Source organism: Callithrix jacchus, chromosome 1, assembly GCF_049354715.1.
Source record: "Callithrix jacchus isolate 240 chromosome 1, calJac240_pri, whole genome shotgun sequence".
NCBI lineage: Eukaryota > Metazoa > Chordata > Mammalia > Primates > Cebidae > Callithrix > Callithrix jacchus.
In genome coordinates, this window is record NC_133502.1 from 106694782 (window position 1) to 106714583 (window position 19802).

The following is a 19802-nucleotide window of genomic DNA, read 5'->3' on the forward strand; positions in this document are numbered from 1 at the left end:
AGTTCCGACTGACAGATGAGGCTTGCGCCTGGCTCGACATGCTCCGCGGCGACTCTGCTGCGAGCCGGGCCCCCGCTCTCCTCACTCCCCGACCCTAGAAGCCACCACGCCGCCGGTGGGTCATGGCCACTCTGCCGAGCGCAGAGCGCCGCGCGTTTGCGCTGAAGATCAACAGGTAAGACTCGCCCCGCGGCGCTACAGGTCGCGGCGGAACAGCCCAGCACCGGCGTGGCGCGGAGCATCGCTGCAGGGGTCGAGGCCGGACGAGTCTCTGCGCGTCCGCGGCGGGGCGTGCCTGAGACCTGGGGCGCCCAGTTCCCGGGGCTGCGGCGGTGGTGCCGCTGGACGGCCCGATCATCCCGAGAATCCTGGTGCTCCCGGTTGCCCTCAGCCATCTGGGATCGCTTCCCTGAACAACCTCGCCCATTCCGCCCTCCAGTTTCTTACAGGTGGCCAAGCCCCAGGAGGGTGGTAGACGCCAGAGTAACCATGTTGGGCACACTACGGAGTTTCTCATAAACAGCTCCTTCCTTTGAGACTATTCTGAGCGGAGGGAAAGAAGCGAAGTGGCTGAAATGAGAGTTGGGTTTGAGGCAGGCTGGAAGATTTATGTTAAGGGCTCTGCCTCTCCTGGTTCATTATTCCAGAAAGAGTTTGGCTCCTGGTGGCATCGCTATTTTTATACCCTGGTCCAAAGGAGCTATGAAGTGGAAAAAGTGATTTTTAAAATTCTCCACTTAAATAAACCAAAAGGCATGGCCTGTGGCTGGCACTTCGAAATTTATAGTACTACGACAAAAAACTAAGGATGGGGGGATCCCAACTCATCATCCAATTTCTCATCGAAATTGCACAAACTAAATGTAAGCACATTTACTGCTCAAAGTTCTCAGTAAAGGTGCTTTAACTGCAGTTTTCCCTCCACTGAAAACTGCTGACAAGTATTTTGGACATTTTTGTCTTGCCCTGAGAAAACTAGACTGTCTAGTTAGAAGATAATAGGAAATTCATCCTCAAGTGTCAGCTTATTCTGTTGCCCACAGGGGCCGTCCGATTTGTTATTCTTTTAGCTGAACCTGTGAAAGGTGAATTTCACCGTAGGTTCATCTTTGCACTGCTAGCGTGAGAAGAGATTTGAACCAGGAATTAAAAGCCCAGAAAAACAAGGTGGTAAGGTCTTCCAGAGGGCATACTGAGCTTTATGGACGATTTTATTTCCACCTGATATGTAGCTGTGAGCAAACTGTTTCTCTTACCTTATTATTTCTTCATCTTTAAATGAGTTTAATTATTAATGTCTATTGCATATTAATGTGGAAGGCCAAAAGATATTAGTCAAAAAGGCATAAAGAAGTTGGGTGCTGTGGCTCACACTTCTAATCCCAGCACTTTGGGAGGCCCAGGTGGGAGAATTGCCTGAACCCAGAGTTTGAGGCCAGTTACCCCTGTAACTACAACAAATAATTTTAAAACATTAGCCAGCTGTGATTGCATGCACCTGTAGCCCCAGCTATTCGAGAGGCAGAGGCAAAAGGATCACTTGAGCCCAGGAGGATCACAGCTGTGATCATGCCACTGCACTCCAGCCTGGGTGAGAGGGTGAGACCCTGTCTCAAAAAAAAAAAAAAACAAAACCCAAAAACCAAAAAACAAAAACAAGGCATGAAGTATATCAGTGATATTGCCCTATGGGAATTTTTTTCTACTCTAGGGTTTATAGCTGTTGGATGCCAGGAGGGACAATTTATTCGGGGAGTATAGGGAATCAAACTGAAGTTACTGATGGGAGTATTATTTGCCATAGCTGATGCTTTTCTGTCTTTGTGAATTTTAGATTAGGATTGTGATTTGGGCAGAAAGATGTTAGAAACTATGGGGTTGGGCAGGGTTGATCTGGGGTGAGTGGCCAGGTCCTGGACTAATACTACAGGCAGTCTTGTAAGCAATTGTGGAGTTGGTGTCACCTGGGGGTATGAATAAAGGCCTGGTTAGTGTCTGATCTGCTTGCAAATTGGCTCTCTGCTACAAACTCACTGTGCAACACTGGACATGTTATTTAACTTCTCTACGCTTTGGTTTCTTTATTTGTAAAGTAGAGATAATCATAGTACCTTCTTCTTATGACTGGAGGATGAATTGAATAATAGGTACAAAGTCTGAATTGCCAAGTGCTGGATGTATAAAATACACATAGGACTTTAGAGACAGAACAGAAAAAATAATGCAAAATGTCTTGTTAATGATTTTCATGTTGATAGCCTGTTGCTTGTAGTGTCTGCTCTGGCTCAGAATAAGTGATAAATAATTCTTAATTACCATCATTAACATTACCTACAGCTTCATTGCTGTCATCATCTCCATCATCACTATCTTTGAGAGCCTAAGAAAGAAAGGTAGGAAGGAAAGTTGAAGTTGGAGAACTGGAGGCAGAGACCAGTTTGGGTTGGGTATGGAGATGCCAGTGGCTGGCTTGGAGCTTTCTTGGGGCCAGTGTTTCCCCTCATGTGCCTTCCATCCTGTGGCTGAGAACACATTAGTGGAACAAAATGTGGGATGAAATCTGATCAAGAAGAGCCCTCTCAAGTTAAATTAAGTATAAAAGGTTCTATAATCCTCAGGCAAGTAAATGGATTGGAAATTCCTATTCTTAAAGAGTTCTGTTTTCCTTTTTGAAGCATTCTGTGTATTGTGTGGAAGAGTTATGCTAAGGAGATTGGCAGAAATTATTATTGAAAGGAGCAGATTAATAAGGACACCTAGTATTAAAATGTCATTTAATTTCATTATTTATTGTTTACTTATTGTGTTCCAGACACTATGTTATACAGTCAGTGGAATTTATGATTAAATTCTCACAAAAACCCTATCAAACTCATGAAATCTTGTACAGAGGAGGAAAGGGATCTTGGAGATGTAGCTGTACAAGGCCATGTAATTTGTTCAAGAACATACAACCAGCAGTGGCAGAGCTGGGATTGCAGACTGCTCCAAAGACTGCTCTTAATTGGGTCTATTGTTATTTTGATCCATGTATCCCAAGAATTTCCTTTAAAGCAAAAGGGGAATTAATTTTTTAAAAATCATTACTTTGGTAGCAGCATTGGGAAAATGTTCTGTTTCTGATTAGTGTTTAATATGTAAACATTAACAATGATATGTTTTGCAATGTTGAAGGTGGAAAAGAAATGTTTTCCCTTCTATACCTACCTGTTATTATTTTTAAATAGGCCAGATTCCAAAAGTGAGACTGTGCTGAAATATGGCCATTAGTAGATTCAGTGTGTGCTCATGTTTTTCACCTTACTACTCAGAATGATATAAACTATCCCTTAAAAATATTCGTGGGATAATCAGCTGGGTATGATGGCTCATGCCTATATATATCCCAGCACTTTGGGAGGCCAAGGCGGGAGGATCACGAGGTCAGGAGATCAAGACCATCCTGGCAACATGGTAAAACCCCATTTCTACTAAAATACAAAAAATATTAGCTGGGCCTGGTGGTGTGCGCCTGTAGTCCCAGCTACTCAGGAGGCTGAGGCAGGGGAATCCCTTAAACTCGGGTGGCAGAGGATGCCATGAGCCGAGATCATGCCACTACACTACAGCCTGGGGGAAAGAGCAACACTCCATCAAAAAAAAAAGAGAGAGAGAGAAAGAAAGAAGGAAATTTCATTGGATAAAACCAGTGTGCTTCCTGTTAATAAAGCGTTCAAATCTGATATATTAAAAATAGCATTTGTAGAGAGTTCAGTTCTGTCCACACCAGTCTCCAGAAGGAGTGCACAGACTATCTCAAGTCTGAGAAGAAACCCACAGTCTTTAAATTCTGTGGCTTCCTGCAAGCAGCATTGCCCAATGTCAAAGCCGAGAGGAACCTGGAAATGCCCAGCAGTGACCATTCTCTTATGTTGGCACTGGCTTCACATGCTCTTATAAATTCTAAATTTCATGTGTTGTAAATCATCATATGGGACTTGTTTTGTTTTGAGCGCCAAGTGTAATTGTATCACTTGCTGTGGTTAAGCATTTCTCTAGAACCCACAGCCCAGGAAGATATAAAAGAAAGGATCCATCACTGAATGTTTCTGAGGAAGAAAGGTAAAATTACTTTTCTCGTTAAGTGCTATACACTTGTCTTCATTTCCGCTTTATTGGTGCTGACTTGAGTGCCAAGGAAAGACTAGATCCACATTAGGCAGTTCATAATAACGTTTGCATTTGGGATTTCAGGCCCTGCTGCATTAAGTGTTGTAATACAGTCCTTGTAAGAATATCTAGTGTTGTTATTTGCCTTTTTTCTCCCTGAAATTTAGTGCCTTTGTAGATTATAAAAATTATTACTAATACTCTGAAAATTTATTAAACAAAATCTTATTGTTTTTCAAATACAGAATAGATGTAGAACTTGATCAAATACTAAAGTGAAATAAGAACCTTGGATAAAGAGGACAAAAGTGTAGAATGCAGAACAAAACGTTAACCCTCTTGTGGATAGTCAGGATTGAAAGGAATAAAAACTAGTGGCTTACACTTCTAGAATGCTTTCGGTGTGGCAGATACAGTTGTAAATATTTACATATCATAACTCATTCACCTCTATGAAATCGGAGAAATGACTATCTCTGTTTTACAGATAGAGAAACCGAGTGCAGAGAAGTTATAGAAATTGTCGAAAGTCACAAACAACCAGTTAAGGTCAGAGCTGAGATTTGAATGCAGGCAACCTGGCTCCAGAATCCTCTCTTTTAATCATTATACCATGCTACCATCTCAGTTTTATTTTGAGTGCCAAGTGTAATTGTATCACTTGTTATGGTTAAGCATTTCAAAATATAATACACTTTAAAATAATAATAAAATAAGTAACATTTATTATTTATAGTATGTGCCATGTATTGTGCTAAGAACTTTATATACCTTCATTTCATTCTTTTAAAAAAGGAACAAACAAGGCCAGGTGCAGTGGGTTACTGTAATCCCAGCACTTTGGGAGGCCGAGATGGGAGCATCACCTGAGGTCAGGAGTTCAAGACCAGTCTGGCCAACATGGCGAAACCCTACTAAACTCTACTAAAAAGCACAAAAATTAGCTGGGTGTAGTGGCACGCACCTGTAATTTCAGCTACTCAGGGGGCTGAGGCGGGAAAATTGCCTGAACCTGGGAGGTGGAGGATGCAGTGAGTGGAGATGTGGCACTGCACTCCAGCCTGGGCGACAGAGGGAGATTTTGTCTCAAAAAAAAAAAAATACAATAAAAAAATTTAAAAAGGAACAAAGTATTATGCATAATAATCATCAGAGAGTGATTTTATGGAAAATAAAAACAAGGTGGCAAGAAGAAAAAATAAAGTTACATAAAGATAGCATTTAAGAACAACCACAGGCTGGGCGTGGTGGCTCTCCCCTGTAACCCTAGCACTTTGGGAGGCCTAAGCGGGCAGATGGCTTGAGTCCAGGAGTTCGCAGCCAGCCTGGGCAATATAGAAAAACCCTGTCTCTACAAAAAATACAAAAATTAGCCAGGTGTAATGGCTTGCACCTGTGGTCCCAGCTACTGGAAAGGCTGAGATGGAAGGATCACTTGAGCCTAGGAGGTTGAAGCTGCTGTGAGCAGTGATTGCATCACTGCACTCCAGCCTGAGTTACAGAGCAAGACTATTTCAAAGAAAAAAAGGAACAACCCCAATAATTTTGGGCATAAGGACCAGAGCTACAGAGCTTTCTGTGAATTGGTTGCTAATTTTATCTGCAAAGATAATGCAAGCATAAAAATATATGTATTCAAATGTATAGATGTGTATCTGCAGGGAAAGCAGAGCTGTTCTTCAGTAGTCAGGGTGGCCAGGGTGAGGTAGTGTGCTTTCAGGAATTGCTTTATTTGTCTGATGCATTCCAGACCAAAGACCAATAGAGGTTCTCGGGTAATCAGAGTCAAAAATTTTGGTCTTTCACATTTAAAATCGGTTCCTTCCAGATTCTTGCAAAAGCTCCATCTGTGCGTTAGGCATCTAGCACTATTCTGAAGATCGCTTACAGAATGTATACTGAAATAACCATCTACCAGGGTGAATATTCTCCATTTGGATGAGTTCCAACCATTTACATGTATTCAGGAAGCTAATGTTTACTTCTTCATGGACCAGTGGAAAGAAAATGTAATAACGTGTAGTTACCTAGGGAGAGATGTAGAGCTCAGGGGACCAAGTCTCTCATCTCAACTTCCCACAGAGCTAGTGATGGAGTAGGATGATGTTAAAAACACCTCAACTTTCCATCCTCTTTAAGGGACCATGGGAAGTTAGGGATGTGACAGCACTCAGACCTCTTGCTGAGAAAGCTAAGAAACAGAAACATTTAGTACTTTTCAGTGGCAGGTGCTCATCAATGTTTGGCCTATTTGATTAAGTGTTAAAGCAGCAGGAATGTGCTATCCCTGTTCCCACAAGCATCCAGTCTAATTTCCTTTTTTTTTTTAAGATGGACTCTTGCTCTGTCACCCAGGCTGGAGTGCAGTGGTGTGATCTTGGCTCACTGCAACCTCCACCTCCCAGGTTTGAGCAATTCTCCTTCCTCAGCCTCCTGAGTAGCTGGGATTACAGGCGCGTGCCTGGCTGATTTTTCTATTTTTAGTAGAGACAGGGTTTCATCATGTTGGTCAGGATGGTCCAGTCTAATTTCTTACCCAGTCAGCAGCAGAATGGCTCTCTGAGTTCTAGGTAGACACATGACGTTTATATAATGTGTTTAAGTGTCATTCCTATGCTTCTGGAGTGGCACAGTATTGATATCAATTGCTCCCTCTACAGCAGGGAGGATATAGACCAAAAACAGATGACACCTCTGAAAGTATATATGAACACATGTTTATGCAGTGTTTTGGTGAAACTAACCAAATTGGTAAAGCTGGCCTAGGGTAAAGACATTATGTCATGTCCCACTGCATTACCATTAAACACAAGATTAAAGGGAGAAATGAGTCGGGCGCGATGACTCTCAGCCTGTAATCTCAGCACTTTGGGATGCCGAGGCGGGTGGATCACGAGGTCAGGAGTTCAAGACCAGCCTGGCCAAGATGGTGGAACCATGTCTCTACTAAAATTACAAAAATTAGCCAGGCATGGTGGCAATTGACTGTAATCCCAGCTACTTGGGAGGTTGAGGCAGAGAATTGCGTGAACCCGGGAGGTGGAGGTTGCAATGAGCTGAGATCGAGCCACTGCACTCCAGCCTAGGTGACAGAGCGAGACTCTGTTTCAAAAAAAAAGGAAAGAAAGGGAGAAATGATGGCAACAGAATCAGAGTTTCTCCAGGTCTCTCTGTTCATCATCACAGATAGGACAGTGCAGCCGTCCTCTGCATCTGTGGGTCGCACATCCCTGGATTTAGCCAAGAATAGATCAAAATTATTTGGAAAATAGCGTAGATGATTGCATCTGTACTGAACATGTACAGACTTATTTTCTTGTTATTTCATACATAATATAGTATAGTAACTATTTACATAGCATTTACATTATGTTAAGTATTATAAATAATCTAGGAATGACTTAAAGTATATAGGAGGGCCAGGCATTGTGGCTGATGCCTATAATCCCAGCACTTTTGGAGGCCAAGGTGGGTGGATTGCTTGAAGTCAGAAGTTTGAGACCAGCCTGGCTAACATGGTGAAACCCGAACTCTACTAAAAATACAAAAAAATTAAAAAGCCAAAACCGGGTATGGTGGCAGGTGCCTGTAATCCAGCTGTTCAGGAGGCTGAGGCAGGAGAATCACTTGAACCTAGAAGGTAGAAGTTGCAGTGAGCTGAGATCACACCATTGCACCTCACCCTAGGTGAAAGAGCAAGACTCTGTCTCATTAAAAAGAAAAATCATGAACAACTCTGCATGTAAATCAATATAGAGCTACATTATCATTTGCATAGGCTGTATAAAATCCTGTTGATTGGATGTAAAATGATTTTTTTTTTTTTTGAGACGGAGTTTCGCTCTTGTTACCCAGGCTGGAGTGCAATGGCGCGATCTTGGCTCACCGCAACCTCCACCTCCTGGGTTTAGGCAATTCTCCTGCCTCAGCCTCCTGAGTAGCTTGGATTACAGGCACGCGCCACCATGCCCAGCTAGATTTTGTATTTTTAGTAGAGACAGGGTTTCACCATGTTGACCAGGATGGTCTTGATCTCTTGACCTCGTGATCCACCCGCCTCGGCCTCCCAAAGTTCTAGGATTACAGGCTGGAGCCACCGCGCCTGGCCAATGATTTGCTAAATTTATTTTCTATTATCGGGCATGAAGCTAAGTTCTAGGCTGGGCACAATGGCTCATGCCTGGCACCTGCCTTCCAGTGCTTTGGGAGTATCAGTTGAGCCCAGGAGTTCAAGACAGGCTGAACAACATAGTGAGACACCATCTCTACAAAAGACAAACAAAACATTAGACAGACAGGGTGGTGCATGCCTGTGGTCCCAGCTACATGGAAGGCGGAGGTGGGAGGATCATTTGAGCTCAGGAGTTTGAGGCTGTAGTGAGCTATGACTGCACCACAGCTCCAACCTGGGCCACAGAGTGAAACTTTGCCTCAAGAAACAAACAAACAAACAAAAAAAACCCAAAAAAGACAGGTTCCAACTTTTCACAATCGTGTATAGAATTTGATAGAGCAGTCTTATATGTATTTTTTTTTCTGTGCTAGTGAAAACACATCCTTACAAATTTATAACATTGTAATTGTTGGGTCATAGGAAAGAAACATTTTTCAAGTTTTGATTGCCAAATTGACTCCCAGAAAAAGTATACCTGTTTCTGCTCCTACCATTGGTCCTACAAATGCTCCTTTCCCCACATTCACACCCCCACCGAGTTTTATTATTCTTTTAAATCTTTATTTGCCAGTGTTGACCTCTTCCCTTAAATGCCTCTAACCTCTTCCTGTTTAGCTTCTCTCCTAGGTTGCAAAGTGAACTCTGAAGTCATTCTTTAGGGATTAAAATAGTCATGCATTTCTCCTTTTTTCTTTGCCTTACATGCAACCATAAATGGTAAGAACCTCTATCCTTTTTCACTTTCTGCTTCTCTTCCTTTAATAGGTGGATTAATGACAAAGGTAGATCATTCTAACAACTTTGCTCTTTCTTGATTTAAACTGTGCTTTTTAATTTGCTTAACAATGTAATCCAATCCACCTCCTCATTTGGGTGCCTAAGCCACAGCCCTTTTAAATAAAATAGCAAATGGAAAATCAGAATCCCTATCACAAAATAAGATTCTATATTACATCACTCACTGTATGTGTTTTCATTTGGATGAAAGAATAGAGAGTATGGACCTCTTTCGTACCTTTTTGCGTTCCTTTTCCTCTATAATTAGTTTCTGGGGCTAAAAGGAAACATTAGTACCACTCTGCTCAGAAACCTCAAATAACTTCATGACTTCTACCATTCTCATCATTCAAGGGGAAAATTCATTGTTCTCCTGTGATAGAGACAAAACGATGCAAATAGCTAAACTGGAACTAGATTAAGAAAAACAAATTAATCAACCTCCCCCTCTCACTCCCATCTCTTAGTAAGTTAGTAGGCTTGTAAGTCCTAGGCTGGTTAGTTCATTCATTTATTCACTCATGCCAGCCATTGAGGGTTATTATGTTCCAAGTGCTGTACTAAGCCCAGAAATACAAACACAAGCGAGTCATGGGCCTGCCTGCAAGGAGCAAGGAGATTTATCCAAAATTAAGGGCTGGGAAAAGAAAGGCACTTTCCCTGGCCTCATAGCCCTCCATGACTTCAAAGTATTCCTCTCTGGGGTCGTGCCACTAGGGATAATAGCATTATCCAAAACATTTTTGGAAATCCTTTTAGAATTATTCTCAGGAACTGGAGTACATTTATTTTTAAAAAGAAGCTTGGTGGTTTAAAATCTCTCTCTTTTTTTTTTAGGGGGAATCTGCTTTATTACTTGAAAAGTTTAAAAAAAAATAGAAAGTACAGATGATAATATAGCAAGTATCAAAGAGTCCACGTAACAGAATTAGCACATGTTAACATTCTGTCACTTTTGCTTTATTTTTTTTAATTAAAAAAGAGAACATTATAGATAAATGTGAAGTCCCTTTTATTCTGTTCCACATTTCTCTTCTCTGTGCTGCTCCCTGAGAGTGCTATCACAAAGGTGTACTTTCAGGGTGTGTGTGTGTGTGTGTGCATATCTGTAAACAATATATTGTATAGCTTCTAAAGCAAGCCAAAGTCATTAGCACTCAAACAAGCCTATTAAATAAAGTAATATCAGTTTGAGTTAAAGATAAGATGTAACTGTGAAAAAAATTGAGCTGATTTTTAGGTACCTTATCGAATAGTTCTGAAAATAATTGCAAAGAGGAGTTCCAAAAGTGAGTTCAGAAAGGCAGCTTTATCAGAATAAATTGCATGGTACCACATACAGGAAACTATAAAGAACAACAGTTATTTAGAAATGTTCATTCTGACAGTGTTTTTCAATTACTCTTTATATTACAACCACTTACTCATTTCCTGAAATAGCCAGGAAATTTTTCAAAAAGGTTTTTCTCCCTCAATTAATGTAATGATTTGCATTTGACCCAAGATACGCAGTTGAGTCGATAACGTTTATTTTTAAATACATGGTTTTAAAACACAGAATAAAAATTCTACCTCATTGCTTGGAGACTCAGGGAAAATATGCACATTAGCAAAAAGAAGATGTGATATTTGCTTAGAGTTCTTGAAGTGGATATTTTGGCTTTCATATGACTGAATGGTCAAGCTCGACTCTCCTGTTTGCTCAGGGAGGCACAGTTCCTCTGCTGCCATGGATAGAAAGACTTTTTCCTAAATCACTGCTTCATCTCACTCTTATTATTCAGGACACAGCCAAACCTTCTTTGGCAGACCTTTTTGAGTTCTCTGTACTCATCTTTCTGCTGTGTAATATGAGCACTCTAGAGAAGTTGGGCTGTCCTCAGGAAATTATACTTGGGGCCTGTAGTTCTCTAGGAAGGCAAACTAGAGCTCCCTAAGGGGTACTGGTCATCATACAGTATTTACACTGGCACTGCAGTCCACTTTCACCTATGCAAGTAGAAAAAGTCAGGCTCAAAGTCCACTGACAATGCAAGAGTCCCTTATCTTCTGGTTAACATACATGTTGTTTCAAGATGATGGTGGCCATCTGTTCTCTGTGGGAACAAGACTATCACCCACTTGTTGGCATGCTGTCTGGTTTAATATCTTACTCTTTGATTCCAAATCACTACCTGTTCTCATAATGTCCCTTCAGATGGGGTATTCAAGTTACCTCCTGTATCTTAGTCCCTGTTCAATAATTTCATTCAAATCAACAAGGCATTTTCTTGATTGCCTGTGACTTTCTCTAGGTATCATGGGAGATTTAAAAAGCAAACAGACAAGCAGTCTGTGCCCTCAGAATCCAGCTGGAGTGAGTGGGTGAATATCAGTGAAAAGTTAGAGAGCATGGGGAACAGTTTTACTGTGTGGCCAGGGAAGGGTAAGGGCAAAAACTCAGAGAGAGGAAAGCCTGTTGCCCTGGGGAATAGGGCAATACCTCTGAGGGGATGAGTCCAAGGTGACCCACAGAAGAAAAAAACATAGTGGGAAGAACAGCTAGTAGTGTGCAGAAGGCATTGGAAGGGATTCCAGGGGAGGAATGAGGAGGGAGCTACAGTCATTCTGATGTGAACTCGTGAGATCTGTGATTAGACTGGGTCATGAGAATGGGAAAAATGGCCTGCTTCTGCAGACGGTTTAAAGGAATCAGCTGGATGTGGAAAGCAACTAAATACTTACTCATTCATTCATTTCACACATATTGATTATAGCCTACTATGTGCCTAGCACTATTCTAAGTGCCGGGGATAGAGTCATGAATAAGACAGACAGGGATCTTGTTCTAAAAGAAGTAGTACTCTAATAGGGAGACAATGAAGAAATAAGTAAATAAACAAGGAAACATCAGATAAAATAAGTGTGATGTAGAGAATGTAAAATGGTCATTGAGAGGGCTTCTTTAGATAGGATGGTCAAGGAAAGCATTTCTGAGAGAAAACCTCTGGGCCAAGACCAAGCAGGGGAATGACCAAGTGCATGGCTGAGGCAGGAGTAAGTTTGGTGTGTTGGAAGAAAAGCAAAAGCTAGTCTGTCTCGAGTGGAGTGAATGAGGGAAGAGGAGGAGAGCTAAAGGGGGAAGTAAGCAAAGACCAAATCACATAAAAGCCCTAAAGGCAATGGAAAAAGTTTAAATGTTATTCTAAGTGCAATGGTGTATTAGTCCATTTTCGTATTGCTATGAAGAAATACCCAAGACTGGATAATTTACAAAGAAAAAAAGGTTTGGCCAGGTATGGTGGCTCACACCTGTAATCCCAGCACTTTGGGAGGTCGAGGTGGGTGGATCACGAGGTCAAGATATCGAGACCAACCTGGCCAACATGGTGAAAACCCATCTCTACTAAAAATACAAAAATTAGGTGGGCATGGTGGCGCGTGCCTGTAGTCCCAGCTACTGGGAAGTCTGAGGCAGGAGAATTGCTTGAAACTGGGACACAGAAGTTGCAGTGAGCTGAGGTTGTGCCACTGCACTCTAGCCTGGTGACAGAGCAAGACTCTGTCTCAAAAAAAAAAAAACAACCGGGTTTAATGGACTGGCAGTTCCACATGGCTGGGAAGGCCTCACAATCATGGTGGAAGGCAAAGGAGGAGCAAAGGCGTATCTTACATGGTGGCAGGCAAGAGAGCATGTGCAGGGGAATTGCCCTTTATAAAACCGTCAACTCTCTTCAGACTATTCACTATCGTGAGAACAGCATGGGGGAACAAACCGACCTCCATGATTCAATTATCTACCATAATGTGGGGATTATGGGAGCTACAATTCAAGATGAGATTTGGGTGGAGACAAAGCCAAACCCTCTCAAATAGGATGATTTATCAAATGGGATGGTTTATGGAGGAAGGCACGAAGTGATTGACTTTCATGTTTAAAAGATCTATTAGGGAGTGGATGCAAGGAACCCAGCTGGGAGGCAGTGGAGAATCCAGGGGAAAGGCAAAGATGGCAAAACTACAGAGTGGAGCTGAGAAGGAGAGGAACAGGCAGCTCTGGGATACATTCTGGAGCTAGGGCTGCTGAATTAGATATGGGGTAGGGCAATGAGGAAGAAAAAGGAGAAATCAGATGTCTCCAGGGTTGGATATTGATGTTTTTAACAGAAATTGAAAAGACTGGAGGACAAGCAGGCTCTTAGGGTGAATCAAGAGTTTAACTGGGGGCATATGGAGTCTAAGATGTGTGTTAGACAGTCAAGTAGAATTACCTACTATGCAGTTTTATTTAGAAATCTGAAACTCAGGGGAGAGGTCACGGCTGGATTTTTAAATTTGCAAGTCAATACCAAACAAATGTTTTTACATGAGAAGGAAAAGAAAATATTGAAGTGATTTTGAAAAGTTTTTAATAGCCACAAAGCTATATGCATAATGTGCTATCATTTTAATTTAAAAATAAAAATACGCATAACTTTCTACAGAGATAAATAGATCAATACATATGACAAGGAGAGAACCAGAAAGACATATGCCAACATGTTATCCCTAGGTAGTAGAATTATTGGTGACTTTTGTGTACTTGGGACATGCATGTATGAGTGTACATATGCATGCATATTTTGCAAGTTTTCCTCAAAGAATGCTTTTGTAATTGGAAGAAAAAACATTTTTAAATAAATGGCACCAAGATTTCCATTCTGGTCAAATGGGACAAGGATGATGCCAATGAGAAATTATGAAGTTGGAAACTAGAGTTAGTTTTGGGAGGAGGATTTTTTTACTTCCCTTGTAGAGGTTTTGTTTAAGATGATGTAGTAGACTGTACATGTAAATATATTTGCTGTCCCTCCCTATGGGAGGATTTTTTCACCTGTTGAAGGTGATGTGGTCACTGGAGTTGAAGAGCCAGCCTGGGCTTTGTCACATTATCTTTCTCCTATTCTAGACAATCTGCAGTGTTCCAGATGGAGGAGGATCTGTCATCCTGCATCCTGGAGTAAAGATGATAAAAGCAGAGCTGCAGCTGCCCTCTGAAGGACTTTGTTTTTACAGACCACTGAGATTTTTGGATTGTTTGTTATCTCACCATAATTTAGCCCACCCTAACACAGATGAGTATACTATACAGAACATTTCTATTGGGCAGCTTGAAATGCAGGCTTGGGGCATCAATGGTAGGTCAAGACGGAAAATATTGATTAAAAAGTAATCTATGAGGTGGAGATTGGGACTGAAGAATGGATACATTTTCTAAATGGGAAAGTATAAGGGGAAGAGAAGAGGAATAGGCCTAGAGGAAGAGTCACTGCCAATCCATACAAGAAAGAGATACAAAAAGATAGGAGGGGGAATTTGGCCAATGTATGGCAGATGGTTGTAGTATCAGAAAAGAGAGCTAAGAGTTCAGTTACAAAGATCACATGCCAAATTAGGAGGGCAAAGCACCATTGGATTTGCCCTGAAGGTGGTCATTGAAAACCTCTGAATTAGCAGTTTTAGCAGAGCTGTGGGGAAGGAAGTCAGGTTTCATAAGTTTCTAGAGGGAATCCATGCAGAGGAAACAGAGGAAGCTGGTGGAGGCCACTCCTAAAAAGCTTGGATGAAGCAGAAGAGAAATGGGACAAGTGGTAACCAGAAGGCTCCTACAAGGCTGTGACTTTTACACCGATATGACACACAATGCTGAACAAAGGATGTGCTGATCTTACAGAGGAAGGATATGTTTTATCCCAAAAAAACAACTCTTATAAAAGGGTGAACTTATTCAAGATACCTTATGCTGTCTAATGTGCAACAAATTTTGCTTTGCACCAGCATTAAGACTTCTAACAATAAGTAAAATATTCTACTTAGATACTTTTTTCACAGGAGATTTTGAAACTCTCATGACACTCAGAACATGATACTGTTTAAAATTTTATTATGTTTAGATTTATCTTCATATATTTGAAGTTGAAAAATTACAGGAAAGAGTAGTTTTATATTTTTATATTTACAAACCATATACTGTGTGCTGAATTTTGCCTCCCCAACATCTTTGAGGGGAGCATGGCCCTATTGGCACTTTGATTTCAAATTTCTGAAATCTGAATTTTGAGAAACTCTGAGAAAATAAATTTCTTTTGTTTTAGTCTATTCAGTTTGTGGCAATTTGTTACAGCAGCCCTGGGAAACTAGCAAACCACCCCAAGATTTAGTGACTTAAAACAACAGCAATTATTATTTCTCACAGTTCTGTGGGTTGGGAATATGGATTGGGCCCAGCTGGACAGTTGTTCTGCTCGTCTTCCTGTGGACATCCATATGGCTACCATTATCAGGTGGCTCAAATGAAGCTATAGGGTCTAAGATGGGCTCACACACAAGTCCAGGGCCTTGGTGCTGACTGTTGGCAGAAATTTCCCTCTTCACATGGTCTCTTGTCATTTAAAAACCTAGCTGGTCTTCCTTGCATCCTTAGCTGGTAAAGGGAACATTCTAAGAGAATGACGGTGGAAGCTACAAGGTTTCCGGAGGCTAAAGTCTAGAACTCTCCGTCACTTCTACCACGTTCATTGGTTGATGCAAGTCATAAGACAACTCAGCTTCAAAGAGTAGGGAAATACAATCAATCTCTTGATAGGTGGGGCTGCAAAATAGTCATTTAAATCAACCACAGAATACTATCCTGCTTCAAATTTCAGAATGTTTAAGCAAAAAGTCTTGTCTTTCCCTGCTTATATCACAATACCCAGTTTAGTGGCAGAGAAACTGAGAACAAATTAAATTGACTCCTTCAAAGTCACCAAGTGAGTCATGCTTTGTGAGAGACACTTTGGCCCATAGAAGACAACTATATGCCTGGAAGAGCTAAACACACTCCTGCCTAGAGGCAGTTGTATGAACTTAATCATCCCTTGAGATTCTTTTAAATCCCATAATTACATTGATGGACTCCAGATTGCAGAGCTGTCTGGTCCAGAGATAAAGCAGCAGTTTGAGAGTATCAGAGAGAGAAGGTGCCTGAAAATTGCCAGATGTCACCCAAGGGCAGGATTTGGGGCTGAATTAAATGATTAAGAATTGCCAAGCTCTTTACTCTCAAGAGTTACCAAATGAGCTCAGAAAGTCAATGACTGCTGCTGTCCAGTGTTAGTTATGGAATGAGAGAATTAAAAGTGAGTTGAAAAAGAAAATAGAAACAGAGAGACTAACATATCTGGAACATACGTGCTGTGGACAGTCTTAGAAGGATCATCCCTATATCAATTAGGATTGCTTTTAGCTGCTGCATGTAACAGCCAATCAAACCATCCAATGCTTTAAACGAATTAGGTGTTTATTTATTTTTTTCTTACATAACAAGAATGCCAGAGGTTGGCTGTGCAAGCTTGGTGTCATGGTCCAAGGTGTCACTGGAGACTGTGGTTCTTTGTGTTTTTTCATTCCACCCTCCTTAGCACATGGCTTTCATCCTTGTGGTCACATGATGACTCCTAAAACTCTGTACAGTGAATTAGTATTGGAGACAGGAAGAAGAAAGAAGGTAAAAGGGACATGCCAACTAACTTCACTCACATTAAGAACTTGTCTAGAAGTTCACATAATGACGTTTGTTTATATATTTCATTGTTCAGAACTGTGTTATCTCTGTCTACAAGGGAGGTTGGCAAATGTGATTTTTCATTAGCCTGGAACATTGTCACCTTCAGCAAAACTAGGGTTGAGTTAGAATGAAGGGGCTAATGGATACTGATAGGCCACTAGTAGTTTTCTGCACAGCCTCCAACAATTGCTGTGAGTATAGATTAGTAACAGAACTTCCACTTTGGCATCAAGGCACCTCCATCCCACTAATACCTGTAGTAGATCCAAATCATCTAGTCCCAGGAGACTGGCTTAAACAAGAGGAATATCGGGGCTTCTAGGTCCAGTATTAATAAAGATGAGCTAGCTGTGAGAACAAACAATATCAAAATCTTAGTGAATTAACTCAACAAAAACTTATTTCATGTTTATATCACAGACTGATGCAGGTCAAATGGTTCTCCTCCAAAGAGTGACTCAGGGACCCAGGCTGCTTCCACCTTACAGCTCTACCATCTTGTGACTTCCAGGTTATGTTAGCATCATTCAACCAGTGTCTAGAAAGAAGAGAGAGTGAAAAATTGTGCACCCAATTCTTAAATACCTCCAGTCAACAGTGGCACGCATGGCTTCTACTCACACTCCACTGGGGAGGACTGCTCACAAGATCCATCAATCTGCAAGGAAGGCTGAGGGAATATATCATAGTTCTTGCCTGGCAGCACTTCCAGCAGCAACTCTTCACTGTGAAAGGGGAACAGGTATCTTTGGGGGACAGCTAGCCCTCTGTGCCACGGAAGTCCAGTCGCCAAGAAAAAGCCATTACCAAAATGTTCAGTAAATGATATAGACCTAATGTGGTTTGCTGTTGTCTGATAGATAAAAACCATGTTGTTTTAGTCACAAGGATCTGGATATGGGAGCTACAAGGAAAGCAAAAGCCAAAAGAGTGCAGCTGAAGCACCTGAGATTCTAGAAGGAGACAAGAAGAATACAAGGTATCATTGTCCTATCAGCCAGGAACAAAGATGGTAGGAAACAAGACCATTGAAAATCTAATTTTCAGAGCTGGGCACTGTGGCTTACACCTGTAATCCCAGCACTTTGTGAGGCTGAGGCAGGCAGATCACTTCAGCACAGGAGTTCGAGACCAGCCTGGGCAACATAGTAAAACCCAGTCTCAACAAAAAAATACAAAAATTAGCCAGGCATAGTTGTGTGCACCTGTAGTCCCAGCTACTCAGGAAGCCAAGATGGAAGGATCAATTGGGCCTCGGAGTTTGAGGCTTCAGTGAGCTGTGATTGTACCATACACTCCAGTCTGGGCGACAGAGCAAGACTCTGTCTCAAAAAAAAAAATAAAATAAAATCTAATTGTAGTCAAGGCCACAGGAAGTGTCAAATGCAACTGAACACTTCCTAGAAATCCCACACATTGTTAAGCAGCCGGGTTGTTTGGCCAGTTTATTTCTGAGAATAGCCAATTTCAAAATAGGAAAAACCACAACACTGAGATATTTTCAAACAGCTCATATTTAAACAGCATATATTAAAGTGATTAATTTAGAATTCATATTTTATTTGAGAAAAAAACAAGATATTTCTGGTCTGGCAGAAGGCATTCTACAATGTTCACTCCCACTTGTGGAATGACTGAGTTATCAAAGTCCAGCCCCTCCTCTGTAGAGGAGAATTTATAGGAGAAGTCGAGTCATATTACTTTTTGTGACTATTTTTCCTTGGGTTTGTTGGCTCCTCTTGTTTTATTCACTTTCTAATCGCTGAATAATCTGTGCGATCGGTCTGCCTTGTTAATGTTGGCAGTTGTTGTAATAATAGCAATGCACAGAGCCCTTGCTACAAACAGAAAACAGTGCAGACCTTTGAGTCTGAGTTTTGGGAGGCAAGCAAGTCTGATTCTATCCCAGCTCCACTGATTCTCAATGGGATTTGGTTCAGCATCATAGGACCAAATGAAATAAAAAGTATGAAAATGCTACAATAACATACATTTTTTTTTTAGTATCACATTACACCTATTTTGAAAGTGACCACATAAATGGAAGCAAATCACTCTTCAGTATTTGCATAGCATTTCACAGATTTAAATGAAATATTGGTTGGCAAAAAAAAATGCTACACAAATCAAAGAGCACTAAAGACATATTAATGAAACATCTGTAGAACGGGAATAAGTACCATGTTTCTGGCATTCGGTGGGTAACGTAGTACAACTGGCACAGGGTTCCATACTTAATAGATGCTCAAAAAAGAAAAGAAAAAGTTAATGGCCGGGTGCGGTGGCTCACGCCTGTAATCCCAGCACTTTGAGAGGCCAAGGCAGGTGGATCACGAGTTCAGGAGTTTGAGACCAGCCTGACCAACACGGTGAAATGCTGTCTGTACTAAAAACACAAAAATTAGCCAGGCATGGTGGCACACACCTGTAATCCCAGCTACTCAGGAGGCCGAGGCAGGAGAATCCTTTGAACCTGGGAGGCAGAGTTGCAGTGAGCCAAGATCGCACCACTGCACTCCAGCCTGGGTGACAGAGAGAGACTATGTCTCAAAAAGAAAAGTAAGAAAAAGTAGTTAACATGAACAAAGTAAAATAAATGTGAAATGTGAGATGAAGAACTGTTAAAACAACAGCCGCTATAATAATGTAAAGTAGGATTTCAGCTCATTTATAAGCACAGACGTTATATGGTAAGTCCTCACAATGTTGTCAGTAAGTTCTTGGAAACAGTGTCTTTATGTGAAACGACATGAAGCAAAATCAATTTTGCCATAGGCTGATTGATATAAACAAGAGTTAAGTTCCAGTACCTATATGATGGCATATTTCCAGTTAGAAAACATCACCAAACTTCTAAATGAATAAAGACCAACATACTTCTAATATTAAACGTTGAAATAAATGTGAGCTATACATGCATTTAAGAAAGATTAATACCAACAAGTACAATAATTATTTACTCAGTTATTCCAGTTTGGGGTCTTGGGTGGCCAGAGCCTGTCCCAGCCTCCCAGGGCCAACTTTGGAACCCACCCTGGCCAGGACTCCATCCTCTCACAGGTTGTCCTCACACACACCCTCATGTGACCATTTAGATGCACCTATTGACCTACCATGTGCATGTTAGCGATGCAC

General features: G+C 41.3%; 1 protein-coding gene across 5 annotated transcripts in view; it reads left to right on the forward strand.

Annotated features, from left to right (window-relative positions):
* DOCK8 (dedicator of cytokinesis 8) overlaps nucleotides 1-19802 on the forward strand; it is a 251124-nt gene continuing 231322 nt past the window's right edge. For all 5 annotated transcript variants that reach the window (XM_078367972.1, XM_078367967.1, XM_035275978.3 and 2 more), the window contains exon 1: nucleotides 1-175. Coding sequence is in view for 3 of the 5 variants with exons in the window: in XM_035275978.3 (XP_035131869.1) it covers nucleotides 123-175 (53 nt within the window). In the remaining 2 variants the exon portion in view is untranslated. The remainder of the gene's footprint in view (nucleotides 176-19802) is intronic.